The sequence below is a fragment of the Leuresthes tenuis genome, unplaced genomic scaffold, assembly GCF_036924035.1.
Source record: "Leuresthes tenuis unplaced genomic scaffold, fLeuTen1.0.hap1 SCAF_10, whole genome shotgun sequence".
NCBI classification, from domain to species: Eukaryota; Metazoa; Chordata; class Actinopteri; order Atheriniformes; family Atherinopsidae; genus Leuresthes; species Leuresthes tenuis.
Genome location: NW_027325364.1, coordinates 9,968,419 through 9,990,885, shown reverse-complemented (window position 1 = coordinate 9,990,885; position 22,467 = coordinate 9,968,419). Strand labels below are relative to the sequence as shown.

At 41.5% G+C, this 22,467-nt stretch overlaps 1 protein-coding gene across 1 annotated transcript in view; it reads right to left on the bottom strand.

Annotated features, from left to right (window-relative positions):
• Positions 1–8,859: 8,859 nt before the first annotated feature.
• LOC140316153 (forkhead box protein O6-like) overlaps positions 8,860–22,467 on the bottom strand; it is a 30,881-nt gene continuing 17,273 nt past the window's right edge. The window contains exon 2 of the mRNA XM_072393873.1: positions 8,860–12,911. Within this exon, the coding sequence (XP_072249974.1) occupies positions 11,217–12,911 (1,695 nt within the window). The 3' untranslated portion in view covers positions 8,860–11,216. The remainder of the gene's footprint in view (positions 12,912–22,467) is intronic.

The following is a 22,467-nucleotide window of genomic DNA, read 5'->3' as shown; positions in this document are numbered from 1 at the left end:
AGTCTAGTTGCTAGTTGCTGTTCAGCCTTGAATGTAGTACAGATGAAGAAATGTATTTGCTCTTGTAAATAAGCAATGATTAAATATTTCATGAACTAATTTTCAGTCAAAGTAAAGTGGATGTTTTTTCTAGTGCAGCTTTGTTGTGATCTTTTGGATGTCTGGAAAAAAAAGTCCATTAAGGATTCACTAAAGGGGCAGCTATTAGCAGGTAACATATTTCTATGAGGGCAGAGGACTTCATATCGTCTGTCAGCTTCGTTCCCTGTGGGGGTGAGCTGTGAAAAGCTGGAGCTCGTCTCACAGAGGCCTTCCTCTTTTTTTTTCTTTGTCTCTTTGCATGCACTTCATAATAAGAAGCTCCTGTAAGGCATCTCTTATGGTAACCTGGCCACTGAATGCACACACTCTGTTCATTAAAGTGCCACTTTGGAAAGGGCAAAGAAACAGAGAGGTAACGAGAGAGAGGCAAAATGAAAGGAAGCAGAGGGTGAGAAGGAGAAAGACAGTGAAAGAGAGACAGAGAGCTTGTTAGCAGCTATGTTGCAGTTTGCTGCACTTATTCAGTTGAGTAAGAGAAGCCACCTTTTTTTTCATAAGAGCTCTGCCTCTCCGTCTCTGTTTCATCCGAGCGTCTTCCCTCCTGTTCCCTCCCCTCAGAGGCCTGTTGGTTCCAGGTGACAGCCTGATTCAGGGTCAAGCAAGACTGCACACTGGATAACTTACCTCAACACACACATTTAATGTCTCTCTATCTTTCCTTCAACACACACACACATACACTTACACACAACAAGCTCACTCGCTGGGCTTTCGACTGCAGGCCTCATTAACTGCACTACAGCTGCCCCTGTTTTGGAGGCACTCCTCAGCACGCTGTCTCTCTGTCTATCCCTCTCTCCCTCATCCACACATACATTTCATCTCCCTTCACTCTTTGTCTTCTGTGGCTGAACACACACAGTCACAAGCTCACATATTTTCAAGCTTTGTATTTTCCATTTGCCCAAACTTCAGTCTTTTAACAAATTTATTTGTTCTACATCATATCAGAGAAGCATAAGACCTCTAATTACAAATTGTTATGGTTTTAGATTTTAAATAGTCACATTTTTGCAGATGGAGAAATGTATTATGAATAAAATGTTTAACATTTTCGAACAGCACAAGGAAAGTAATCACCATACCTTAAAGTAGTAAAATCTTTGATGAAAGGAAAAATGAGATGTGGGTTATAAAAGCCTAAAAGACCCAACCAGGTTCCAAAATAGTGTAGACAAATGAGTGAGCACATGGTCAGTCTTTGGAAGCTTATTGCTTTGTGGGTATGTAAAGTGCAGCTTTTATATGTCTTTATGTATCCCTTTTATTTTGGGTAAATATGTTGTTTGTTCATGCATGTTATCCCCGTGTATGTGTGGGTTCTCTCCAGATACTCCGGCTTCCTCCAGCCACCCAAAAACATGCATGTTAGGTTCATTGGTGACTCTAAATTGTTCCTAGGAGTGAATGAGTGCATGGATGGTTGTGTCTCGTTTGTCTCTCTGTGGCCCTGTGATGGACTGGCGACCTGTCCAGGTTGTACCCCGCCTCTCGCCCAGGGATAGACTCCAGCCCCCCCGCAACCCTAAAATTGGATTAAGCGGGTATAGTAAATGGATGGATGGATGCTATTTGTTCATGTTTTATTTTCTAAGTGCAACAATTTTCAATACAGAATTTATATAAATTCAATGTGAGGCGTAATGTATATGTAAATTGTATTTAGGGAAATAGCTACTATTAAGATTCTCTGCACTTTGTGTTAAAAGGAGTTTTGTGGGTGCAAGAAGGTTCCTTTGATAATAGTGGGCATCTTAAAAGGTTGAATACACTTTTAAACAGTTCCTCATATATAGAAATTCAATTTTATGGTGGCTGAGAAGATTTGAAAATAGTGCATATTAAATCAGGACAAAAGTTTACATACACACCACGTGGATGTGCATGTCATCGCATCACCAATTCAAAAGAATATAAATAGTTTTGTGCACATCAACGGATTAATTGTGGGTTTTCTCAAATCAGCTGATCAGACTGAAAAATGTTCAGTAAATGCAACAAATTTGATATTTTGTTGAATTTTAGTTAGCAAGTTGTACTAGTTGGACAAGACCCATTAAGCCATAAACAACCTTAAACATGAGTTTCCCGTCCAATACTTTAAAGCACAGTCAACATTTTTTCTTTAGATCTGATGTTAGCACATTAGGAGGGCTGATTAACTTTATCCATTCAACACCCAGATTTCATATGTGTTTGATGTCAGTTTTAGCACCACACCAAATGTCTAACTGTAGGTTTTAGGTTAGAATTTTGAGGAGGTGATTCTTTTTTATTTATCTAGCCACCATTTACAATTTACCATTTTACTGTCATCAAAACAGCCCCAGTACGCAATGTTATCAGCACCATAATTAATAGCTTCTACAATGTTCTTAAAATTAGACATCATGTGAAAACAGCTTCACCTTTGCTGCTTGAAACATATATACATCTGGTTATTATTGCCAGTCAACTCAATCTTTACTCAAGTTTGAAGGCGTCTTTGTTTTTTCCATTTTTTTTTGTTTTGTGAAGGAAGAAATTTTGTCTTGGTGATGTTCATGGCATCTGTATATCACCATGAACAGACGCCTCTCTGTTTATGACAGACCTGTGTCTTGGTGATTCTTTGGTTGTTCTGGACCATCTGAACCAGTTTCCCCTTAACTGAGGGTGAAAGTTTTGCTCTTCCTTCAGCCTTTGGCAAAATGCCTTGCAAATCCCTAACAGCTTGGACTTACATGCAATTGCTTGAACTGATAACATCAGAATTTGTAGTTTTTCAGAAAGTTGAGAAGACTCATTATTGACTCTTGACTTCAGATCTTCACTGAGCTCCTTGGACTCCCCCCATTATACTATGTATTGGTCAATGCAATTAATATTGTCAGACAAACTCCTTTATATTGGCAAAAAAGAAGCTAACGGCAGCATGAAATCATCTTCCACAAGGAGGTCTTGACAGGTTTAAAGACATTTTGGAATGTTCATAACCATGAAATCAATCTGTGTTGATTTCAGAAAGTTTCACTCTATAAAGAAAACAATTTTGGAAGAGGCACGTTAATCATTGTGTTTCATCATCCTTCATTTTAATCAGACTTTTTAATTATTGGAGAATTGATTATACTGAATGTTAGATTTCGAGTGTATGCTGTCTGCGTTAAATATATGCTATTGAATTTGCTCAAATTTGAATAGGTTTATGTCAGTGTTGAAAGATCTGTGTTGGAGATGTTACAGGCACTTTGAAAACAAAAAATAATAATGTGTAGCTGCCCAAAGCCTAACCATTTTGACTGTATGTGCTTCTGTCTGTCGTCACCTGTGCTGCATATGTGTACAGCTGAGGTTAAAAGTACAAGCACACACTATTACTGAAATTTATTTTACAAACAAAAAATTAAAGCAAGCTATCACTATGTAACTACAACTACAAAAGAAAAATGGTTTTAAATGTTACATGTACTTAAAGCAATAATATCTTCACACATTGAAAAATATTTATGTAGTGTGATTTGGTGTTTTGATTATTTTCCCCATCCTCCTGTGTGACTGGTTAAAGAAAATTTGTGTAAAGAAAATCATCAGCTACAGCAGTGTATGTCAGTGTAACCATGCTGTACGTGCGTGTCTGTGAATATCTGTGCCTGTATGCATGCTGGTCTCTTGGGATCTTGCATGGCCTCAACAGAAACAGTTCTTATCTCCTGTGATCGACTCTGGCGCTCAAAAGCTCCTACCATCAGCCACAAACTCATTAATTACTCTTTAGTATCAAGCCGTAATTAGAGACAGCAATCAGGCCCCTGCCCGCTCCACCACCACACCCAGCCCCTATTAACACTCCACACTGTATTATGCCTTATAGTGAGCTGAGTTAGTTGCTGCTGAGATGAGCTCCCCCACGTGTGAGATTAGGCCACATGTGGTAAGATAGGGGGGATGAAGCATGCTGGATGTCTGTTTGAGGGAAAGAGATAGTAAAATAAGGGTGAGAAAAAAATGCAAGAGGGAGATGAGGTGATGTTGGCGCTCAGATGGAGCATTAATTTACCATTAATTATGTCATCACTGCTTTAGGTCACCCCCTCCCTCCTCCTCCTATGCATACACCTCTCTCTCCTCGTCTCTGACTCCTAATGAGTGGATCATTGCAGAGGGGAAGAGAAACATCTGATTACATCTGTCTTGTCTGTCTGCAGTGGCAGAAGGTGAAATGGGGTAAAGAGGGAGGAGGTGGGAGGAGGGGGAGTTGGAGTCATTAAGGACAGTGATTGGTTTAATAGCACCCAAAGTAGAGCAACATGAGGAGGATTTCATGGTAGGTCATTTTCTTTTAATCAGGAAAAACTCTGCAGCCTTCGACACCCAAGGGATGTTTGGCGTGTTATGTCATCAGTTTTATTTTCATAAGCACTACGTGATAAGATGAGTTTATGGAGACTATCTTTTTAAGAGCTAAGTAATGAGAATGAGGGCTTTGAGAGATAGTTGAGACAAAGTTTACAGTTGCTGTTATTATCTTAGCTTAGAATTAGTTAGCCACATTGCAAACTCTCCACCTTAATTACAGCTATAGCCACAGGTGAACAGCTATTCAATGAATTAAACACACTTTGCTGAAGGCACTGATTATGAAACAGAAAAGGAGAAGATTCCATCTGTTGGAATAAAGTTACTGTAATAACACATATCTTTGTCATGGCAGGCATTTTGACTTATGGAATTGTGACTGTACTCTGATTAAGATAGTGTTGCAAGTTATGAATAACTGAGGCAGATTTTGTTATGTTGATTTACAGTGTATCTGGGGTGGACATTTTTGTGTCACTGCCCCTGATTGATTTGATTGTCTTTTGTATTTGTCATAGAACAATTTTGAATATAAGCCTATCAAATCCAGCTTCCCAATGCTACATTGGCTGCACATAACATCTTTACCTGAAAACGTGCTTTGTTCTTTTCATTTCCTACCCTCCCTCTGCAATGCCTCGTGTGCATTATCATTGGACTGAATCCAAACTGCAGAAGATTTCACGTACAAGCCTTCAAGCAATCTTTTTTCTGCAATACTAAAATTAATTTAGAAAAACAATATCTTGTTTCAGAGTGATTGGATGTACTTTGTTTATTATTAAGGATAAATACTGTAACAAATCACAGTACTCACCAGATGAACCGACTTTTTTCAAGATGATTGGCCTTGAGATATCTAAAGATTTTCAGTGATATCTCTAAATGTATCTCATGAGACTTAATTCAAGAATAAAGTTAATCAGCAATGCCAATTTACTTTTGGTGAGTGAAAAAAGAGCCTCTTCACAACCAAAAGCACTGGACTGGAAACTTTTATTATTCCTAGACTGATGGGCAGGTATTTTAATACAGGGCCTAACATTAGACAACAACTGAGTTCAAGTTATTAATGTTTACTGATGCTGTAAGGTTTGTTTAAATCAGTGAGGGGGAAAAGCCATCTGAAGCCATCTGAACTAATACAAAGATCCCTCTGTTATATAGTTTATGGAGTCTTGCAACTAAATATTACATTATTTCATGATTTTACAGAGCTCCTGGAATGCATGATTCTAAAATAGTATCTTTAGTGCATTTGCCTTTATCAGTGCTTTTAGATAATTTGGTTCCACACACTAAAAGTTTGTTGCAGTTATACAAAGGTTTCTATCTGTCCATCGTCAGCATTATGACAAGTTGTTGTCTAACTATTGTCCAGGTGCTGCACAATCCCACAGCTTTCAACCCTGATTTCAACACATAATTCTCAAAGGCTTTTCTAACAGCCTCTTATAACACTACCCCTCTGCCTTGGCTCAACCCAAAAGAGACTCATCGACATTTTAACACTTTTTTCTATTTTTACAGTATTCTTGATACTGCTGCTGCTTTTGAGAGTGGAAATAGTCGCAGAAAAAAATATATTACAACTGATAACTTCTCAAATAGAAAAAAAAAAATTAGATCCTGATCTGTCATTTGTGGGCTTTTAGGTTCAAGATATTTCTCAATTCTAAATCTTTAGGTTGAGTTGCTTGTCCAGTCTCCCTGCCTGTAGTCTGGCCATTTTGCTCCTGTTTATGGTCCTAGATCTCATTCAACTGCTTCTCCAGTGAGTCTGTCATTTTGCAGGAAGACTCCAACTCCCCTGTGTTGGAGTCCAGCTGGCAACGGTTATCTTTGTTCTTTTCCTGAGAAAATTGAATGTGAGCTGTAAAGGCCTCTGCAACCAGAAACAGCAGCCAGTGGAAAACTAGTTCAACTTGGTGCTCACCAAGGCTACAGAGACAACCTGAGATCCTGCTGTTGGAGTCCCTCCATTTGGGGGTTAGTAACTAAGTAAAATACTAACAAATAGCATCCTCAAACTTTGATGAGTTACCAGCTGGTAAAGGAAGTCTGGTCTTGAGAAGTTTTAGGGCCTCAGGCTAGAGCACGAACCAAATATATTTTTGTTCCCACCCTAACTTTTTGTCTCTAGACTATCAGCCACCGAAAAAGACAAAAACGGGTTAGGGTCTCAAACCTTTTATTCTCAAAATGGTGGCTTCACCTAATATTTCAGTTACAACTTTAAACTTCAGGAGATACTTAGAACATTACAATGCACAAGCCTGTCTTGGACATCTTGGCTTTAAAATTTAACAAGTATCCCACAAATTTGACAGCACAGCGAGGCAGCAACCCTATTTTGGTGTTTTTTTGTTTTTTGGATTTCACTTGGCAGGCACTCTTTGGAATCCGCAGGACAATCCCACAACGTGTTACTACAAAACTATCTTGTTTATACTTACTTAATTCTCAGTTTCTCCATCACCCAATTAACCTTGCAGCCTGTGTCTATTTAGAAAGGTCACATATTTGGCTTTTGAACTTTGATAATCAGCTTTAAAGATAGGACATGGCTTATTAACATTTAGTTTTTTTCTCTTTTTTAAATTATATTTTGAAAAAGTTAAATTTAAGTTTCACCTTAAGATCTACACTAAACTTCACCCCCTAAGTCCTCGAATAGAAACAACTGGACTCATCTTCAAGGCTTTCTCAGTTTTAACTGAGTAGTGAGAAGCTAACTGTAAGTTACTTAAAACCAGAGAAGAAGTTGAGTTGCTTTCATTCAATTACTCAGGATTACTATAACCTTGATGACTGAGAGTCTACAAAAATCAAATGGCATACTTTTGTTGAATTCATCATTTCTGAATTTTTTTTATATATATATATATATATATAGCTGGTTTCCCTTCTGCAGCTTGTCCAGAAAGTGAAAAGTGCTGAATCCTCATAAGCACTCAAGGACATTTGTTCCCTGGAGTCTTGCCTGGGTGGGTCTGTCTGTTAGCAGTTAGCAGCGTCCCCAGGCATCCTTTAGCTCCAAGGGCGGTCTTCACAACATCATTTCAGCAAGCAAGGAAGAATCTTCTCCCAGATGCTTGAGTGGATGAATAATGACACTGTATCACATTTTCTCTCTGCCTCTCTGATAATAAGGAACAGAAGAGCAGAACCTCCCCGAGGCACCACACCTGTACCGGACTGCCTTCCTGTCTGCCCCAACCTCGATGTCTCTCAGGAGATAGGCAGAGAGGAGTCAGACCTTGGACTTATGCCAGGTTCTCAGTCTCAGTTACACTCAGTGACACTTAGTTTGGTCTAATTGTGAAATCATGAAACATCTTATAAATCCACTGAATCGTATTTGAGCACATCACACCCCTTAGCCATGTAAACCATTATTTAATTGTGTGCTTTTTTCTTCAGGCATCTTTAGCTTTATATATATGCTGTCTGCCTCACTCTCTCTATACCTTCATTGTTCTCCTTCTCTCTACTTCTCACTTTTTTCCCTACAGAGACACTTTGCCAAGTGGAGTCAATTAAAACTGTACATCTATGTGAGAAATATCTGAGAGTGTGCGTCTTTGTGTATGGTTTCATAACTGGGCTGTGCACTTCTTTGTGTGAATGTGTGAATTTGTGATATTTTCAAATGTATGTGCGTGCAAACATTTGTTGTGGTGTTTGCCTATGTGTGTGTCTGTGTGTAGAGGTGGGGGCTCCCCTGGGGTCTGGCAGTGTGGTGCTGTAGTGCTGCACACTCCTCTTGCGAAAACGCCTCCAATGGGACCAGGACAGCTGTGGCCAACCTATACTGAGTCGTGGGCCATAACAAGCCTTATGACACACACACACACCTATTTCTCCAATGCAGGCAACTCCATCTGGCTCTGTTTCAGTGTTCATGTTTTAGCTTTCTGTCAGGAATTATCTATCTCTCACAAACATTCCCAAAATCTCCATTTAATTCTGATGCATTCTCTTTGCACAAGATACTTCCTCAGCATGTGCTGTATGTGACGGTGTAATTTTTTTGAAAATTTTTTCTTTATACTTCCACACAGTGACCGTGCCTGACAAAGTATGATTGTAAACAGGGATTGCTACCTCTGCGGGACAGGAGTTGTCTTTTTGAATTAAACAAACTACACAAAGGAATAAATCCACAAGCAACTCACATGCATTCATTCTGTCAGTTAGAGAAATAGCACATGACATATACAACTAAACTATGAAAAATCCACTTAAAGCCCTGAAAGGCAAAATAAAACACTTTGCTGTTTTTTCCTGGAAAAAAAACCCTTCGTGGTCATATACAAATGTTTAAAAAGAGGCTTTTTTCTTTAAATTTAATTTATTTAACAGTCACCAGATGATGATACATTCTCTTAAAAAAGAAATAGACAACAAAACTGATAATCCTTTTGAGATTTTTAAAAACTATTGTACATTTTTTTTTAATATATAGATTTTGTACAAAATAAAAGTCAGTAAAACGGGCAAAGGGAAGGTGACATCTTAAAAAACAGAAAACAGAGGCAGGCGTTGACTCAAACAACTATCACATTAAGGAATGACAAAGACCAGTCTCTTTCATAAATAAATATAGGAAAATTAGACATCATGTATAGCTTTCTTTCCAATAGCAGGGGATTGCTAAATGTTTGTAGCATAGAATATAACATAACTGCTCTGTGAGGCCTGGATGCTTATAAAATTCCACGCATTTTCCACACGGAGATTATCTGGAACCAGCGCGGCTAAAGGCCCTGAAATAAAGGTATTTACCTCAATAATGGGTCTGATAGTCTGTGCCATGCTTGACCTTTGGCTGTAAGAATAACCCCCACTCCAACTCCACCCCACCTCAGTTTTTCTTTTGTGTGGTACAAACCAGAGAGCGGAGAGTCTCTTTCAAGGAACTAGAGACCAGGGGTGTCCTCTTTTTTTTTCTTCTTTCCTCTCTCAAGGCCAACAAGAGACAAGCTGCAAACTCCCCCACTCACAAACACAGAAACAACTGAGCAGAGCACATATGGGGGGTGGGTGCACACTATTTGAGCTCAGGAAGGAAGGTCATACTGCACCACCAATTCAATCCTTACGCTATGGATATTTCAGTACTGTCCTCATTCGTCCTTAGAAATTCAACAAGACAACAACTACAAGACAACAGAATAAACACACAAAAAGTGGGTGTGGATGACTGTCTGATATTTCAACCTTGTTTGATAGAGACTCATGCCATGCAGACTGGCCACTTCTCTCTTTAAATATCTCCCTTTGCACCTGTTTGAGGATTTGAAACTCTGGGTAATAGCACTGGTAAAATGGAAACATAGCAAAGATAATGAAGATAATTTATGATATCCTTTTATGATACACAACCTGTTTTCAGATACACATATCCAAAGATCATTGAAACCAAGGCTGATGACTGATCCCAATGCAACAACAGGCTTTAGTTCTATCTTTGTCTCCATCTTTTCCTTTTTGTTTAAACCTCTTTGAGCTGGCAAATGGGAGGTGACATTGGCCATTCTCAGAGCAGGACGGCAGGCAGACTGACTTGGCGTTAATCACCTTTTTGTCTCACTGCGTTTGGCGTGTTATGTTGGAGAAGCAAGTGATGGCCCGGACAGCAGGGGTGATAGAAGGGAGGACAACACGTTAGATTCTTAATAATGACACATCGCTGCCGCATCACTTTGGAGATTAAAAGCAAGATGCTGAATTTCAATCAAGCCACATTAATCGCTTGGTGTGAGGAATGGTCACTTTGTCTCCTCTGGCAGACACAGAGAGAAAGAAACAAACTGGTATGAAAAACCCAGATGAGACGAGGTGATATGACATTTTAATTCACCAAATTGCGTGCTAGCAGCTAATGATAGCATCCATTCAATGACATGACCATATTCTCTAACCAAAGGCAAAGTGGCAATAACAATGTTACATATGAGAGATAATTCAAAGTGCTAAGGACTAACTGCAGGAAGCTATAAATAAGGCTGCTGAAAGATAATTAATGGGAACTTATGAATATGCCAATTTTTTATTTATTTAATGGTAAAGTAGTGATCTGGAGTCCAATTTAAATAAGTGGGGAAAATACAATGTAACCAGTGTCAAATAAAAGATAATCTATTCATTCATAGTTTGAATTTGGTGAGAATTCAGTAAAATGAGGAAGAAGCTACGTGTAAGTTCAAAGCTTACACTGAGTTTGAATAACCAAGCATCTGGTCACAAACAAGGATTTTTTGCAAAAGAAAAAAAATCTCCTCAAAACTAAAACGGACATAAAAAGGGATACGATTTTGATTAGATTCTTAGGTCTAATACTTTTGTTGAAGTAGCTTGTGATTTCCTCATTTGCTCCTGTGAAATGCTGCGTCCACCTTACAAAACATGCCAAGTTCTGCCTGAGCTGCTCTGTGAAGGCATTGCACCGTGAGATGTGACCCACTTGCAATAAAGTGCATTCAGAGTTCAGTTCTCATGGTAGATGAGAAGCGATGTCGGGCAAGCGCAGCTGAGAGATTGTCATCACAGTACAGCTGATATGAGAAAAAAACTTAATCTGACATGAACTAGATCTCTCCTAAAGAGGGAGATCAAAAGAGGAAGGGTGACAGAGGAATTGTCAAGACAACAAAGAGACATGGGAGTGTTGGTCCTATAGCCTTTATGTCAAATCAGGAATGTCACAGTTGAGCACAGTGCTTCATGGGTAGGGTAGTCCTGTCTGAGGGTAAGATATGTTGTCCTTGAGTTCAGCCAGGCACCCAGCTCTGGTTGCTATGGGTTTGTTGTGGACCAGGCAGACCATTCATTCCCATCCCCATGCCCATAGTCACACCCATTCCCATACCCATGCCAATGCCTACCCCCTGAGCGAGGGAGGAATCAAAGTTGAAGTCCATTTCTTCCCCAGAGTCCATAATGTCATGGAGGAGGATGGATTCCACATCACAGTCCAAGCTACCATGGAACATGTCAATGTCCAGGTCAGCTGGCAGTCTCTCGTGGGGGTGAGGTTGGTGGTAGCCATGGTAGTTGCTTACAGCAGTACAATTACCCATCCCAAGGCCATGGTGGTATGGTCCATTAGTCATGCCCTGATGTTGTGAGTCTGGGTAATGGTTGTGACGGGGGTGTGGGGTAGTGGCCACATGGCAGGAGTCCTGGGGCATGCCAAGCATACCTGCTGGATTTGGGGGAAGGGTGGTAGAAGCAGGGAGGTGGGCATGTGATGGGGGGCTGTACAAGTAGGGAGCTTTGTGATTGTAGGTCTGTAACTGATTGTTGTTTCCACGAGGGGTTAGGGCTGCAGCCCGGGATGGTGTGTGGTTATGGCTCCGGCTGAGACTGTGACCGTTGTGAGGGAGGCTGTGAGGGGAGTTGTGGTTGGTTACGTTGTTGTGATTATGACCAGGAGTATGGCTGTGAGTTCTGTTATGGCTATGAGGTCCATTGTTGCTGTGGCCATTGTGGTGGACAGGGTGGTGGCTGTGATGGTTGGATCCTACGCCATTAGTAGCTTGACCCATCATAGGATGGCCTTCCCTCTCCTGTCCAAGCATCATGTCCTTTGAACAGTATTGTTGCCCAGCAGAACCACCTGTTAGCAGACTCTGGAGTGCATTTGTACTGGAATACGCTCGCATGGTTCCAGAGAAACTAGCTGGCTTGTTCTCCTGAATGGTCTGCATGGGCGAGTGGTGACGAAGAATACCCATGCCTGTTGAACCATAGACTCCTGAACTGTAGGAGCCCTGCCCTTTCATTCCGGAGTTATAGTGATAGACAGGAGTTTGGTGCTTATGTCTGCCAACAGCTGGATGCTGCTGGTGCTGCTGCTGTGGATGATGATGATGATAACCATCCTCTACCATCTGCTCATCCAAACTGATTGCACCTGTCAGGTTAGCAAGCTGAGGGAGCTGCTCAAGGGGAGGACAGTGATTCCCTGCTCCCATAGATGGAGAGCGGGCACTAGTTGGTGAGGGGTAAAGATGAGGGGATGTGGAGCAGGACAGGCCACTCTCCTCTGGTTCCTCTGGTTCTTCCTCTGCAAGGATGGGTGTAAGACGCCCACTCAGGGTGGAGGCTGACGAACTTGCCCTGGAATGTAGGTCTGTCCAAGAGTCAAACTCTCCATCTGTCCCAGATGCACTTCCAGCTCCTGGGAGGCCTTTATGTGACGGACTGTCTTGGTCTGGGGAGCTCTGGAGCCCCACTACAGCAGACCCTGCTCCAATGCCAGGACGGCCCACTCTTTTGCCTCTGATGCGGCCTTTGCTTTTTAGGTATTTGGTGCTGTTGTCCATGGAGACCGCTCGCCGCCGTGGAGCCTTGCCCATCTTTCCTCCATCTGGGTTCAGCATCCACCAAGAACTCTTCCCTGTCCCCTCATTCTGCACCCGGATAAAGCGTGTGTGGAGGGAAAGGTTGTGTCGAATGGAGTTCTGCAGAGAGAAGCGGAAGATAGACAATGAGAGAGAGATAATTTTAATTTGTAACATATGTGTGGCCCTATTCATGTACAAACTGCTTCTCTTAGGTGAAGTTCACAGTCATAGCTGTCAGTACTTCTTCTAAACATCATATACACAACATGTCAGAAAATTAGGCCAAATTATCTGGTTGCTTCCTTGTCTATTATTAGTAATACAAAACACACAGAGGTAGGTAATCAACCCTCTGTGCAATCAGTCAGAAAATTGAGAGCCCATTCATAAGCATAAACAAGTTCAGAGGATAGCCACAGCTGGTATGAAGGGAGACCCTGTCAGTCTCATTCAACCTGAAATGGCCTCAAACTCAGTCTTAAGAGATTCTCCTTCTGCACATCAGTCCTCCCACTTTCATTTCCATCAATTCCATCTAACCTCCTCTACTTCTCACTTTAGCTGGGCTGATGTAAGCTTCAGAGGTTGAGTATACTGTATAATTGAAGTTGGTGCCAGTCTGGCTTGATGCCAGCCATGTCTCTTTCACTCTCATAGCTTGAACGGGAAAGCAGGAGTTGTATTGTGAGATTGAGCCAGGAGCAAGGAAGGCTAATGGATGTATCCCACCCTTTAACACCTACCTTTTCTGCCTATCCCCCTTTCCCTCCCTTGTTCTGTCTTTATCTATTTTGTCACTGAGTGCTACATATTTCAACTTGTCTAGATTTTCCTTTCTCTCATCTTACTCACTTCTTTGAACACAAATCATTTTCCACTTTTGCATACAATCTCTTTGCCTTCAGTTGTAAAGCGTGTCACCAATTATATTCTCATTATCCTCTATGTCTTCAAGTACAGTCTCTGGCTAAGTAATTCATAGGCTCAAGTAATTTTATTTTTATTAATTTTTTTTTACATCTCAAGGGTTGCTAAATGTTGTTGTAGTCCTGCTCTTTGTTGTGCATGAGGCATTTTGGCACTCTAACAGAAAAAAATCTCAAATCAAAAGCATATCCCGTGGTTTAGGAATATACAAGTACAATAGATTGTTTCAGATTGAGGGGTTCTCACACTTCTACCATCTCCATTATGTTGCGGATTATTTGTATTCACATGGAACTGCATGGTAGGGAAACAAATAAATCAAGCTGCAAGGAGGAAAACACATAAATGGAAGGTGAGGTGTATTCAGGTGATCTGTGAATGCCTCCTTGGGTTATCTTGTTGTCACACCTCTGGCATTGTATAACCATGGCAACTGCATAAACGTGCAATGGAAGAACTATATCATATTGTGGTGAGAGTCAAGAGAGTCAGACAGAGAAATAGAGGGAGAGTGGGGGATGGGGGAAAGGATGCAGAAGGAGGCGGCTGTTTGATGCTGCTGCTCCAACACTAAGCAGCCTTTCATCTTGGCAGTGCAGGTCCGCAGGGGATGCCCGTTCCCTGCTTCTGACGGCTTCTCTACGTGCCGCGCCAACTCTCTGTCTCGCTCTGGCTGGATCATCCACCTATCATACCATCCAAATCATCCCCCATCAAGTCCTGTGCACGCCTGAATTAAAACATATGTAAGCTTTCATGCCATTCCACCATGGCTCGTTGTAAATGGGACATCTTTCAGAGAGCTGAAGTACTTCGCGCTACCACTCTGTGTGACCCGTCTGATTCAAATCTCAATTTATCCCCCATATGAGGGAAGAGCAGCCGCATTGAACTTGGAGGGATTTGTCATCATCCCAAACCCTCTTTATCTGATGAATCCACCTGCTAGAGAGATTTGAGAGATTTCGGTTGGTGGCTAGCCATGGCATCATCACCATCATCATCACTGGCTGCTGGCTTTCTGACGCATAGTTTCCAATATTTTTTTTCATTCTTATCCTGTTTCTGAGAGTATGTATTTTAACATCTAAGAATAGCTCAGGTTCCAGGTGGTTCCACCGTGGGTGTGGTTCTGTCCACCTCCTGTTCGGAGTCAGGGGCAATTTGGCCAGCCTATGGCCCTCACGCCCCTGAAACAGGCAGTCACTGCTAATCCTCCTCCATCCCGAGTAATCCCAGACAATCCTGGGCTAATCCCAAGTTGATTCAGGGGCACTCCCAGCTGGGTGTCTCACACAGAGCTATGCCAGGTCACCACAGACGCCGCAGGCAGCCTGGATATGCTATGATCCTATAGTAATGCAGCATAAGGAAAGTGTGTAAAGTGAGAAAAATTGACAAAATTACACTCTTATAGGATACAGTGGTAAAGTGGTCCTATAATGTGTGCATGTGCATTATAGTAGATGACAAGGCAGTGAGCTGATGTTAACCATATTTTTGATGCCTCCATCAAATCAACCACCTTTATTCCATGCTCTGTCCTTGAGGGGTGGCTTTGCCACATTTTTACCCCTACAGCTTGAACAGAATAAAATTGAAAACTTTATTATGTATTAAATATTCATAAAATGGAAATTCTCTTTCAGCCCCCTGGCTTGCTGAGGCAGACGGATGAAGCCCACAGAAACATACAATGACAGAGGAACACACACATCACACGCTTGGGTCCAGGAAGCTACTTCCTATTCAAATCATACCCCTTTAATACAATAGGCCTGGTGGAGAGAGCTCTAAATAATGAATGAACCAGTGGCTGAGCTTATGCAAAAGGATCCACTGCCTGGTCCCATAATACTGGAAAGAACAGATGGAGTCATAAGTAGTGCTGTGGCTGCTTTGTTTTATTGCTTTTTTTTTCTTTTCAAAATCACCAACATCAAACCTTATCAGTCTTCAAAAACAAGGAAGTTAATTCCTCCAAAAAAGCAAAAGAGGTTAAGGGTAAAAGCTTACTGACCAATCAAAGCCAATTAAGGTAAACAAGGCTTTCTAGGATGTTGCAGAATCAGCTTGGGTTCAGCTCTCATTAAGACCTTAAAATCCTGATAGCTGATTTAGATATTTAGACAATAGATACCAAAGCTCAGGATGGAATTCTTTGTCCTCAGATTAAAAGCTTAGACTCTTTAAAAACAAATCTGACATGGTGACACTTTTTCCACAACACGCAGGTAGAACGAACAGTAGGAGTTTTTTATGGCCTAAAGGAGGGAACTGAGTTCAAACCAAAGAGACACAGAATTACACAAATCCAGTCTCTCAGATTACATCTCAATATTTGTTGAGGAGTAGAAGCAGATCACTGGTATTTGTCCTTAATAATGTCTTTAAGATTAATTAATTTAGCTCTCACAGATCTTACAATACCAATGAACTGCTTTATTGTTCTCCATCCCTTCTTTAAAATATAACCTCAGTTTAATCCAGACACTGGAGAGACCTCTTTAGAGTTGAGAATCAATGAAGTTTAATGGCTATCAGTACTGGGGTTTAGTATGCATCAATGTCTGATTGAACTACATAATCCAGCTGCATTATGAGACCAGTATGGGTGCTCAATAAACCATGTCTCAACTTTTCTCACAACAATGTTTGACCGCAAGTTAAGTTACTGTGCACTCTTTCCTACCTCGGTTAAATGTCCAACAAAACTCTTTGTCATCCATCCAATGTGAGTTAAGCATTAACTTTGGAAGTAGTTGCTAATAAATGGGGGTAGGGTTTGTTACATTGAACGCAGTGATTCATCTGAAACAACCTGATTGACTGGCATGGGTTCAGCTGTGATGGAGGCCCTGCGCGTAAGGAGTGAGAATAAGAGGGTACCACAAGGGGCCCCTCCAAGCCACACAAAGGAGTGCCCTCAAAATGCCCCCCCACTCAACCATCCCCCTTCATTAGGCCCCCATCAGAATCCACTTTGGGTTTTTCCCGCTCATACACACAACGGCTAGAAAACAGGTCAAATGGTTTATAAGACACATCTTGTGGCAAATGTGCACTCATTCAAACAGAACTTAGTGAGAAACTAAGGGCTGTGAATAGGGTCTGGGAACCAGCAAAAAGAAACCACTCACCCGATTCAAACAACCTCAAGGGTGAAGCAGTGTGGTGCGCTTGCCCAGCTAAGAACACAGCAGCTGTTCTTGTAGTGGCACCGGGTAAAGCCGTTTGCCACACTCGACTGGTATTACCAAACCATTTCATGCAGAATGGATCCATTATGTATTGTCAAAGGGTAACCCTCCATGGTGCACATTCATTTGATAAGCCTAAATCAACGGGGAGTAACAGAAGCACTAACTGTGTTTATTGTGATGCTGTTTCTGCCTGTGCAGAAGGCAGGAGGGATCAGGGGGAGGGGAGGTTTCAACACAAGCAGTTTTGTTCAGCGCAGGAATGAGTTTTGTCAGCTAAGCCTGTCTCCAGGCTATTGGTGGAAATTAGCGCCAGCTAAATATTCGCTTTCCGTGATTGATGTTACGGCTGACGTTGTCCCTTTGAAGGGAAATAAAGAATTTAGAGCTATGTGGATTAATAGGGACAGAGTTGGGGGAATTTTATGCATCTGAGGGGAGACTTGAAGTGCTGCTGAAGGGCCTAATGGCAGCACAGATATGGCACTGATGATATAATGTGTCAGAGAGAAAAGACAAGTGAGACTTTGACAGTGAGTACAAAAAAGAAAATTGGAAATTGTGTGTGTGTGTGTGTGTGTGTGTGTGTGTGTGTGTGTGTGTGTGTGTGTGTGTGTGTGTGTGTGTGTGTGTGTGTGTGTGTGTGTGTGTGTGTGTGTGTGTGCGCGTGTGTGTGTGTGAAAGAGAAAAAGAGAGATGTAGTTATTTGCCTGAGAAGCCCAGAGTCAGATGATTAAAATCCCTTTAGGAGGCTTCTTTAAGAGAGACAGATGGGCAGACAGGCCTGTTTTGGAATGCAATCAAATTGAAAAGATTAAAAAGGAGTCTCTTTTATTAGGAGGTGAGAAACAGTTACTTCTCTGCCACATGCCATCATCGCCTCCACGGCAGTGGTCGTGACTGCATCGGCTTGCAAGGCACATTGTTGTCATTTTTGGGAGAGAAATAAACTAGAGATTAAGACTTGCAGAGTATCACTGTCATGTTTCTCTACACCTGTAGTTTGTTTTTGATCAAATATTCTCTTTAGGAAAAGGAAGAAAAAAAAAGTTCAGATTTGATCTCTTACAGGATCAGTAACTCAATAATCTAACTAATAGGCATCTTTATGAAGGCGTAACTTTCACTTAGTCTCAGCACCAAATATGAACAGTAACAATTCAGATGAGCATTCTCTTAGCTGCAATTGTAGTTGAATAGACTGTTTGCACAGTACAGTGATTCAAGCACTACGAAAGGTGCTCTGCGTCCGACCCCATTATTCCACAACACTGCAGGAGTGCAGTTTATAAAAAGGCTTAAAATGGAAAGTAAGTGTGTGGTTGTGTGTCTAGTAGCCTCAGATCAGGACATGGCTGCGGAGAGGGGTGTAATGGAGTTGGTGGGGGGATTCCTGCCTGACTGTGCACTAATTGCAGCCAATGGCTGGCGGCTCACCCTGGCACCAAAGCAAGGGTTGGCATCAGGATGGCAGGGTGTAGGATAGAGAAGGGCTGCCGCAGCTTTAGTGGGTAAAAATAGATGCTAACAGATTAGAAGAGCATCTGAGACCCTGATAGGGGATCGGAAAATCCGTTCGCCTGATGCCAGGGACAGCTGAGTGTTTCCGGTGGGCGCAAAGGGGACACAATCTCGGTATCACGTCTGACGCCCACACACAGAACGGGGGAGCCTCAGAGTTGGTGTAGGCACATGAATAGGCACGTGCCTCTCTACAGCATGGGTGTGGTTTTTCCACTGGGACCTGCAAGGTAGGCAGACCTCACACCCTCCCACAGAGGATTAACACAACAGGTGTTTGGGCTGGGCCACCTGTGGGGCCGGCCGCCTGCTCGCACTTCACACCTCGTCTAGGGAGAAAACTAACATTTTCCACTGGGCTTGCCATGCTTTTGTTAAAGACCAACACGTTTCTGGAGAGGATTTTACAGCTCCTTTTACAAGATCTGCAAGATATGCGTGCGTGCAAGTGTGCACAAGTCAGTCTGCATTTATGAGTGCATGTGTGTCAATATTTGTGTATCAGTCCATTTAATAGCCAACAGCCACAGTGTGGATTTGATTATAATAAAACCTCCCTCTGCTATATACAAAGAAACTGTCAGCCAACAATAGAATCAATGCAGACCGTGTTTTTTTTTCGCACCCTGCCTCAACATAATCTCATTCATAACAATGAGAATCTCATTTCCTACATTCTAAAGGTCAGTGCACACCTCCGATCACACTTTAATAAAAATCATTCTCAGCGTTTAATTTAATTTCAGCAGAGCAGGAAACTCATAGGCAGCCATGCAAGTGGCATGCAAAATTCATCAGATTGTCCCTTTAATTGCTTCAATTTCACAGTTTAGAGAAGAATGACCACAATTACAGAGGGGAAAAAATTATACACACAGGGACACATCTGCAGAGGGCACAAAAACAAATACTAAGATGGAGAGAAGACAAGTACCTGTATCAAGTCAAGAAAAGTGCCATGTTTGGTCACATTTTAATGAAATAAGATCAACAGTTTTAGGGTCAACTCCGAGGACTTCTTTAATATCTCTTTGTCTTCCCACATTTGAACCCTTACATAAACTGGAAAACTAAACCCCCCAGCCTCACATTTTTGCTCACACACACACACACACACACACATCTGTGCACACTCATCCATTCCTTCCATCATATACACATTGCTCACACATGCAAACATGACACAAAGCCTGGCACACCGGGCACACTCATTACTGCAATGCCAAGCTACCAGTTGCTAAGGAGACCTGTGGGAGAGGGAGGGTTCCTTGTTGTTGCCATAGCAGCCAGTTCGCTCCCTGCCAACTCTCTCCCTCAGGGAGGAAAAAAGCCAAGAGTGGAGGCTGAAGTGGGCAGAGGTAGGGGGCAGCAGTTTAATAGGGCTATGAGGTGTAGGGGAACTTCATTAGCCATCAGTGTGCAGCGCACCAACCAATGCTCCCCATGAATGCCTACCCGCATGCTGCACTTCAGCTTGCAGACTTCCACTTACTCACGCACAGACCAAGGACCCCTACTTATTCATACACCTATATGGAGAAGAAGAATGGTTGAGGAGCTGCATGCTCAGAATGAAAAGTAGACTTTATTCGCACATTGGAGAGGTTGAGAGGGCAGAGGTGGGTGACGCACAAAAGAAGGGTCTTGGGATCTAGATCACAGAGGCTTTGGTCGATATGGAGACAACTCCCTGTGTAACTGTGCCTCCCCTGGAGCACCCTTGACCTTTAGTAATTGTCTCTATCCTTCAATGATGCTAAACTATAGTGCAGTCAAACATACAATACATACATACATTATTGTATGTAGCAAATATAATGCAGTATTTCTCAATCATGTTCTTAGGGAACTGCTAACTTTCATGTTTTAGACATTGACAACAGTATGGGGTAGCTCAGTAGACTCTGGAGAAGATTGATAACAATCAATTTAAATAGCATGTAGAGTATACATACGTGCTCTGCACAAAATGCATCTGCATGCCTGTACTACAATAGACAGTAAGGTTATCCTACAACATATTCCAAACTACTTATTGATTCACCCCTGTGGTCATATCTTTGCTTTATGTCACATCCATGGTAATGGATGTACATTTGAAAATACACTTGGAGTAAAATATTTTTCATCCAATTTACATTTTCAAATTGTTTCCAAGCAGTTCGACAAATATGAATTAACATTAATTCCAACAAATACAGAAACAGAAAAAAAAAAAACATTAAATAATCTACAAGGTAGCCTCTGCACCTCTCACCCACTCATCCTCCACTGTACTTTGTTTTGTGTTTTGTAAGAGTATAAAATGGCATTTGGATTGTGAAATATGGTTAAAATATCACCAGATAAATAATTGTTGAAAAATACTTCTGCATGAATGACAGTGACTCACAAAACTTTCAAAGTATTTGAAAACATTACCCAGCACCATTGCTCTGTGAATACATGTTCATCTAACCAAAATATTTAATCTAGAATGAACTATTTCGTATACATTATTTTACTGGGTGTACAGTGAAATTAAACCTATCATTTTAATATGGAAGACGTGGGATAAACTAGTAACTTGTCCAGGGCGTAGCCTGCCTCTCGCCTAATGGCAGCTGGGATAGGCTCAAGTCTCCTCTGTAAACCTGAATAAGATTAATCATAATATGGCAGCATGTGAAGTATCATTGGTTGCATTACTGATCATCAATCACAGTTCTCAGATTTATAATTGATGGGGGGAATAAAAGATAAATAAATTCTTATTTTTAGTTAGAGAAAGTTTAGTTTTGACATGGACCTAAAGACAAAATGGAGAACACAGATTTTCAAAGTGATCCATATTGGCATACACTGCTGCAAGGGAAGAAAAATCTTGATTGGGAACAGTACTAAAGAATCTCCTGAAAACTGTGATGCGAATATAATGACAACATATCCAACCCATTCTAATCCCAGGGTAATAAATACTGCAATTTTGTCAGGAACTCTTGTTTAAATTCAGTTTAACTTGTGTTCGGTTGAATTTAGGGAACATATTTGATTGAATTTTGGCATTAGAACTTGCTAATTTACTTACTGAGAAGTTTACACTACATAGACAGAATAGGATTGTGCTCTGGTTTAACATGCATCGTCTCACTGTCATTGTAAACTAATGCTAAAAGTCTTCACTGTGTGCTGAGTGTAAGGCCAAGGAGGAATGACTAAACAGCAGAATGTGACCTTATCTAAATACCTGTCATTGCTCGAGCCAACAGCTGTCATAAGTGGATGTCTTTTAAGAGCCAGAGTAAAATGTGATAAGGTCTCAATACACAATAATAAAATACTTGAGAAAAAACTGTCACAGATCTTCATTACATAGATCAACTAATGGAACTCAAAATCAGTGCTAGAGAGTGGAACCCAAGCAGAGAGAAAAACGTGTTTCAAAATTAACCCAAGCTTGTGTGGACATGGTCTCAGAAGCAGGATGCTTGTGAAATCAAGGGGAAGAGAGCTCTCCAGCAGGGTCAGAGTGAGTTCTGCATGCAAGAGCAGTGCTTCGAATATTGACAGCCTGATAACCCATGATGCCCCTGGCTGCCTCAAATTCTCATATTTTAAGTGCCAGACGTACAGTACAAGCGAGAGAGGCTATTGATTTGGTTTGAATGAAGTTTGTGTATACAAGGAAGAATACCACCCACCCACCTCTCATCACAACCTCTACACCCCCAACCCAAGCCAGGTCAATTCAGTTCCAGCTCATGAGGACACAAAATGAATAATGGTGAGAAAAGGACATTCCTGGCCTAGTGAGAGGAACAAGAAAGAAGTGGGGGACAACAAGGGACAGAATTTACCACTCCTCCATCCTCTTTCTGTTTCCTGAAACAAAAAGAGCCCCATTAAGTCAGTTTGAGTTAGGGTCTCGTGTGTGTGTGTATGTGAGCAAAATGTGTATTCAGACCATGAGCGCGTATGCAATAAAGGGAAATAGGGGGGCAATGTACTGTAAGTTGCAAGACTGTCTGAGAGAAGCGGAGGAGGAG